The 6710-nt window shown below is 37.0% G+C and overlaps 1 protein-coding gene across 3 annotated transcripts in view; it reads left to right on the top strand.

Moving 5' to 3' along the window:
• Positions 1-6710, top strand: part of LOC132858821 (NACHT, LRR and PYD domains-containing protein 12-like) — a 301006-nt gene that overhangs the window by 289301 nt on the left and 4995 nt on the right. For all 3 annotated transcript variants that reach the window (XM_060889313.1, XM_060889314.1, XM_060889315.1), the window contains 2 exons: positions 1057-1230; positions 5031-5204. In XM_060889313.1, coding sequence (XP_060745296.1) covers positions 1057-1230; positions 5031-5204 — 348 coding nt within the window. The remainder of the gene's footprint in view (positions 1-1056; positions 1231-5030; positions 5205-6710) is intronic.

Here is a 6710-nt window from a genome sequence, read left to right as displayed (position 1 = left end):
TGTGTTGTCCTGGTCTCTAAAGTATGTGTTACTCAGTCCACAATAATACACACTGTTTACAGTCAGGATCGACACTCGAGCCCCAGTAAAATGTTCCTGATAAATCAGTGTCTGATGATGTAGATTACAGTAGATATGTCTGAAAATAGGCTTCGTCTTCATCAAACATTAATATTTACATCATGATTTAAAACATGAAGACTGATTGTAATGTTAGCTGAAGTGAAAATATCCTGTACCCTTTAGTCCTAAGCCCTGCACATAATAAGATACGCCCAATACTGTGCCCCGTTCCCTTTACTGTACCCCGCCCCATGTTGTGTTCTGCCCCCTCATTGTACCCCACCCTCTTTACTGACACCCCCCCCATGCCCCACCCCCTCACTGTGCTCCTTTTTTCACTTTTCTCTGTAGAAATCTTGACTTGCAATCAGATAATAATTAATAATCCCACATTGTATCTGAGGACTGAGGAAATGTACAGTAACTACCAGACTAACACTTATCACTGTGTTAATGAGTATTATGTGAATGTGGATTTCGATGAATGAGGACATCCTGTTTTACAGATCTGATTTATTTGCCACAGATTTGAACAATGATGTTAAATTGTTAACTGCTAAAAGAAGGTTTTCTTTTCTCTTCTCATTTCTAAAATCTTCTAAAACTGGATGTGATTTAGTCATCAGTGAAAGCTTTTTGAAGTGATTTATTCATTTAGACGACTAGTTAGTTAGTTTTCTTACAAAAATACTAGTTGTGGATTTAAGGCTGTGTAATTACATTTGTAATTACATGTGTAATTGTAGCAAAGATCTTTACAGTGAAACAAAATGTAAAACTGAAATAATAAAATGATCTGCAGCACAAAGTTACATTCATGTTTCTTACATTATATGATGAAAAACAAACAAACAAACTAAGAAACAAAGAAAGAAAGAAAGGTTTTGTTGCTGTTTTTACAAAAAAAAAAAAAAAAATAGGTCAAATTGATTAAACTCTAGAAACGTCCCTGTATACAACCAGTGAAGAGTGTGTCATTGTGTCTTTATACAGGTTGTGTTATTGTGGTGTCACAGATGAAGGCTGTGCTGCTCTGACTTCAGCTCTGAGATCAAACCTCTCACACCTGAGAGAACTGGATCTGTCCAGTAATAATCTAGGAGACTCAGGAGTGAAGATTCTCTCTGCTGTACTGGAGAATCATCACTGTAAACTGGAGAAACTGTGGTAAGATCATATATTAAAACATTAATGATAAATCATGGTAGAATCTTCATCGAGGTCGTAATAATAGATAAACACATTCTGTATAAATAAAACACAGTCACAGTTGTTCTTGTCAATACTGAATAAACCATTTACACTTTCACAATCTGGGTTTAAAAAATACACCAATGAACTAACAACTTCTCCAAAAACTAATTAGAGTCTGACCCTGTTTTAGGTCTGATTACTGACAGTCTGATCTTCTCAAGAAAGATCTGTTCATGTGAACTCGGATTAAAGCAGAGATTTTGTTGAGATGTGAAGCAGAAAAAAGTTACAGAAAACATTTACATTTATATTTTATTTCTCACATACACAACCATACACAGTACGACATGTAGTGAAATGTTTTTAAACTGTCTGTGATTTAAACATAAAATAAAATAGAATAAAAATAGAATAGATGTAACAAATAGAAATGTAAGAATCAGTTTAATGGAGTGGAAAAATAAATCTGACTATGGATCAGTGGCAGAACAAGGTGACTGTTTTTATAAAGTTCAGATGTATTAAATATATGAAATATGTTATGTGTAAAATAAAATATGGCTGATGTATCAGTGTTGTGTATGAAAGTCCAGATAAAGTCCAAGTTCTAGTCTTATGTGATGTCCTTGGATCTCATTTATAAAACTGTGCGTAGGATCCCTACTAAAAGTTTACGTATGCCCAAAAGCCAAAAATGGCGTACGGCAAAAAAAAATTCCGATTTATAAAACCGTGCGTACGCACTCCTCTAAGCAATGTTCCCTTTATAAATCACAGATCACCCGCAGATGTGCGTACATGAACCAGCCTCATATCCCGCCCTGTACACGCCCATTTTTAACCATAAATAGTCAATGCAAATCACTGCGCAGGCACGAGAGTGGACCTCTTTATAATGAGTTTCCTCTGCGCTCTTCGGGTTTAAAAATGGGGTGAGGAGCCAGCGTCTCAGGGGGTAGCCACTGTCGCCTGCAGGTTATAATTATATTAAAAGCAACATTGTTATAATTATATTAAAAACAAAATTGTTACAGTTTCTACTTTTAATATTGTTAAACTCACCAAGAAGCCAGCCATCACGTACTGCGCCTGCATTTAGTCTGTTCCCTACACTGCTATGTGTCACGATAAAGGAATCATGTGTTGAACCAGGCCAGCGTGCCACAATGTTTGTGAGGGTCATGTTGGAGTCACATATGATTTGCACATTAATAGAATGCACATGCTTTCTATTATCATAAGCAAATTCATTTTCAGATGGTGCCCTTATAGCAACATGAGCGCAGTCAATTGCGCCGATTACATTTGGGAAACCAGACATTGCTGCAAATTGCATTTTAATTTCGGCCTGTTCTCACACAGTGTAGGGGAACCTGATGTATCGACTACCCATATTAAGTATACCATTCAAAACGACAGATATTATGGCACTCAGGGACGGCTGTGATATACCAGACCTATAGGGTGAGATGATAGATTCCAATAGAATTATTTCATATACAAAAAGTTCTTAGACACAAAGTTGAGGATTACTTATAGTTTTTTATATATAAATAATTTACCTGTCTGCAAATTCCTGCTGGAAACAGCCGGTTGCCAAGAACCCCAGAGTGGTGAGGACTTGTATTTGGACTGGGATGGCATGGTTCCGGCGTGTTGCCCTCTCTAATACTGGACCCAATTAAGCACATAGATCTAAGATCACAGCCCTAGGCAATCTAAATCGGCTTATTAGCCAGTCATCATAAGGGGCCAGGAAATCATCATGGTCCCTGAAAACTTGTTCTCTCCTTATTCTGCCATTGGCGTAATCCTCCAACAGTGCCAGCAGTGCCATCATGAAGCATTACATACTCGGGTCACCAGAGGATTTATATGTTTCTAGCAATTAGACTGATCATTAACACCTTGACAAAATCACAGAATTAATTTGTGGTCAAAAATTTAAGACAAAAATGTTATAGTGAACACACACTTCTTCATGACGGTTTTGTAATGAACACCGTAATAGTTAGGACCGATGATGAGTAGCGATTGTGCTTCATGACTGTATTTGCAGACTTTGACATTTTATGATAGCTATATGTACATTAAGGAAAATATTTCGTTTTTACACTGTGTTTTGCAGTTCTCTAATAAAAGGGTATTTCATGCTATTCTGTATAACATGTAGTCGCGCCATCTCCTCCTGCGCTCCCGTTGTGGACAATGTGACTGTAAGGCAGCGCTGAGTATTCATTCATTCATTCATCTTCTACCGCTTATCCGAACTACTCTGGTCACGGGGAGCCTGTGCCTATCCTCAGGCGTCATTGGGCATCAAGGCAGGATACACCCTGGACGGAGTAGCGCTGATTATTATTATTATTATTTTATTTTTAATACAATTTGAATTACTTTTGGATTTTACTTGATGTATATAGCCTAAAACAATTGGCACAAATAACACTGTTGGATTTAATCTTCATGATAATGTGGATATAACGTATGAAATGGAGTGAAAATTAAATGTCATTAATTCTTATAATCGTTCTTCTCACATGTATTTTCTACAATCTAACTTCAGTTCACGACCTCACCATCTGTGTCACCAATTCCCTTTTTGTCTCCAGAATGTGCGTACGCACGTCTCAAAGTTTGCTTAAAGGTGCGCACATTTTCCCGTCAAGTTTGTTTTTTATAGATTACAACCTTTGCGCGAAAACTGGCATACGCACGTTTCCAGCCCCGTTTTGTGCTTACGCACGCTTTATAAATGAGACCCCGGTCTGTAAAGTGTGTGTTACTCAGTCCACAATAATACACACTGTCTACAGTCAGGGTCGATACTCGAGCCCCAGTAAAATGTTCCTGATAAATAAGTGTCTGATGATGTAGATTACAGTAGATATGTCTGAAAATAGGCTTCGTCTTCATCAAACATTAATATTTACATCATGATTTAAAACATGAAGACTGATTGTAATGTTAGCTGAAGTTAAAATGTCCTGTACCCTTCAGTCAAAAGCCCTGCCCATCAAAAGCTATGCCTATTACTGTACACCGTTCCCTTTACTGTGCCCCATCCCCCACGTTGTGCCCCACCTCCTCACTGTGCTACTTTTTTCTCCGTAGAAATCTCGACTTGCAGTCTGATGATAATTAATAATCCCACATTGTATCTGAGGACTGAGGAGATGTAACTACCAGACTAACACTTATCACTGTGTTAATGAGTAGTATGTGAATGTGGATTTCAATGAATGACGACTTCCTGTTTTACAGATCTGATTTATTTGCCACAGATTTGATCAATAATGTTAAATTGTTAACTGCTAAAAGAAGGTTTTCTTTTCTCTTCTCATTTCTAAAATCTTCTAAAACTGGATGTGATTTAGTCATCAGTGAAAGCTTTTTGAAGTGATTTATTCATTTAGACGACTAGTTAGTTAGTTTTCTTACAAAAATACTAGTTGTGGATTTAAGGTTGTTTAGCTAAAAAAGTGTACATGTGTAATTGTAGTAAAGATCTTTACAGTGAAATAAAATGTAAAACTGTAATAATAAAATGATCTGCAGCACAAAGTTACATTCATGTCTCTTACATTATATGATGAAATACAAACAAACTAATAAAGAAAGGCTTTGTTGGTGTTTTTGCAAATAAATAAATAAATAAATCTGTGATTTCAGGTTTCTGTCAAATTCTTGTGGGCCTGTGATCAAAGTGATTAAACACTAGAAACGTCCCTGTGTACAACCAGTGAAGAGTGTGTCATTGTGTCTCTATACAGGTTACGTTTGTGTGGTGTCTCAGATGAAGGCTGTGCTGCTCTGACTTCAGCTCTGAGATCAAACCCCTCACACCTGAGAGAACTGGATCTGTCCTGTAATAAACTAGGAGACTCAGGAGTGAAGAGTCTCTCTGCTGTACTGGAGAATCCTCACTGTAAACTGGACACACTGGGGTAAGATCATATATTAAAACATTAATAATAAATCATGGTCTAATCTTCATCCAGGTCGTAATAATAGATAAACACATTCTGTATAAATAAAACACAGTCACAGTTGTTCTTGTCAATACTGAATAAACCATTTAAACTTTCACAGTCTGGGTTTAAAAAATAAACCAATGAACTAAACTTCTCCAAAAACTAATTAGAGTCTGACCCTGTTTTAGGTCTGATTACTGACAGTCTGATCTTCTCAAGAAAGATCTGTTCATGTGAACTCGGGTTAAAACAGAGATTTTGTTGAGATGTGAAGCAGAGAAAAGTTACAGAAAACATTTACATTTATATTTTATTTCTCACATACACAACCATACACAGTACGACATGACACAGTAGTGAAATGTTTTTAAAATGTCTGTGATTTAAACATAAAATAAAATAGAATAATAAAAAAGAAAATATAATAAAAATAGAATAGATGTAACAAATAGAAATGTAAGAATCAGTTATTCGCGTGGAAAAATAAATCTGAATATGGATCAATGGCAGAACAATGTGACTGTTTTAATAGTTCAGATGTGTTAAATACGGCAATATATGAAATATGTTATATGTAAAATAAAATCTGGCTGATGTATCAGTGTTGTGTATGAAAGTCCAGAAAAAGTCCAAGTTCTAGTCTTATGTGTTGTCCTGGTCTCTAAAGTATGTGTTACTCAGTCCACAATAATACACACTGTCTACAGTCAGGGTCGACACTCGAGCCCCAGTAAAATGTTCCTGATAAATCAGTGTCTGATGATGTAGATTGCAGTAGATATGTCTGAAAATAGGCCTCGTCTTCATCAAACATTAATATTTACATCATGATTTAAAACATGAAGACTGATTGTAATGTTAGCTGAAGTGACAAAAAACATCCTGTACCCTTTAGTCATAAGCTCCACCCATCAAAATCCTCACCCTTCACTGTGCCCCGACCATCACTGTACCCTGTCCTCTTTACTGTGCCCCATCCTCCATGTTGTGCCCCACCTCCTCACTGTGCCCCACCCTCTTTACTGTACCCCGCCCCCTTATTGTACCATCCCTCTTTACTTTACCCCCTCCCATGCCCCATTGTGCCTTTGACACCCCTCCTTACCCCTAGCCTCTAATTTACCCCTAGCTTCTAATAGCCTCTACCCCTAGCCTCTGATTTAAACAGTTTGCATAAAGCAAGGACTCTGAGGAAGGCCGAGTTAATGTTAAGAGATTCCAGCCATCCCTTGCAGAATCTTGTTGTTATTTATACTTATGTTGTTACCTTCTTCACGGAGATATTCTTTACCGCTTTGCAGGACAAATAGATTTAAAAATTCTTTTGTACCAGTTGCTATTGGGTTTTTAAATACTTAATAATTTTTTTTTTCCCTCCCCCCTCCTTGTACTGTTTGTTGTTGTGTTGTTGATTGATTCTGCTGCTGGCTGTGAAACAAATTGCCCCTCGGGGATAATAAAGTTGACCTAACCTAACCT

The sequence above is a fragment of the Tachysurus vachellii genome, chromosome 16 (assembly GCF_030014155.1).
Source record: "Tachysurus vachellii isolate PV-2020 chromosome 16, HZAU_Pvac_v1, whole genome shotgun sequence".
Classification (NCBI taxonomy): domain Eukaryota; kingdom Metazoa; phylum Chordata; class Actinopteri; order Siluriformes; family Bagridae; genus Tachysurus; species Tachysurus vachellii.
This window is presented reverse-complemented; position numbering and strand designations above follow the sequence as displayed.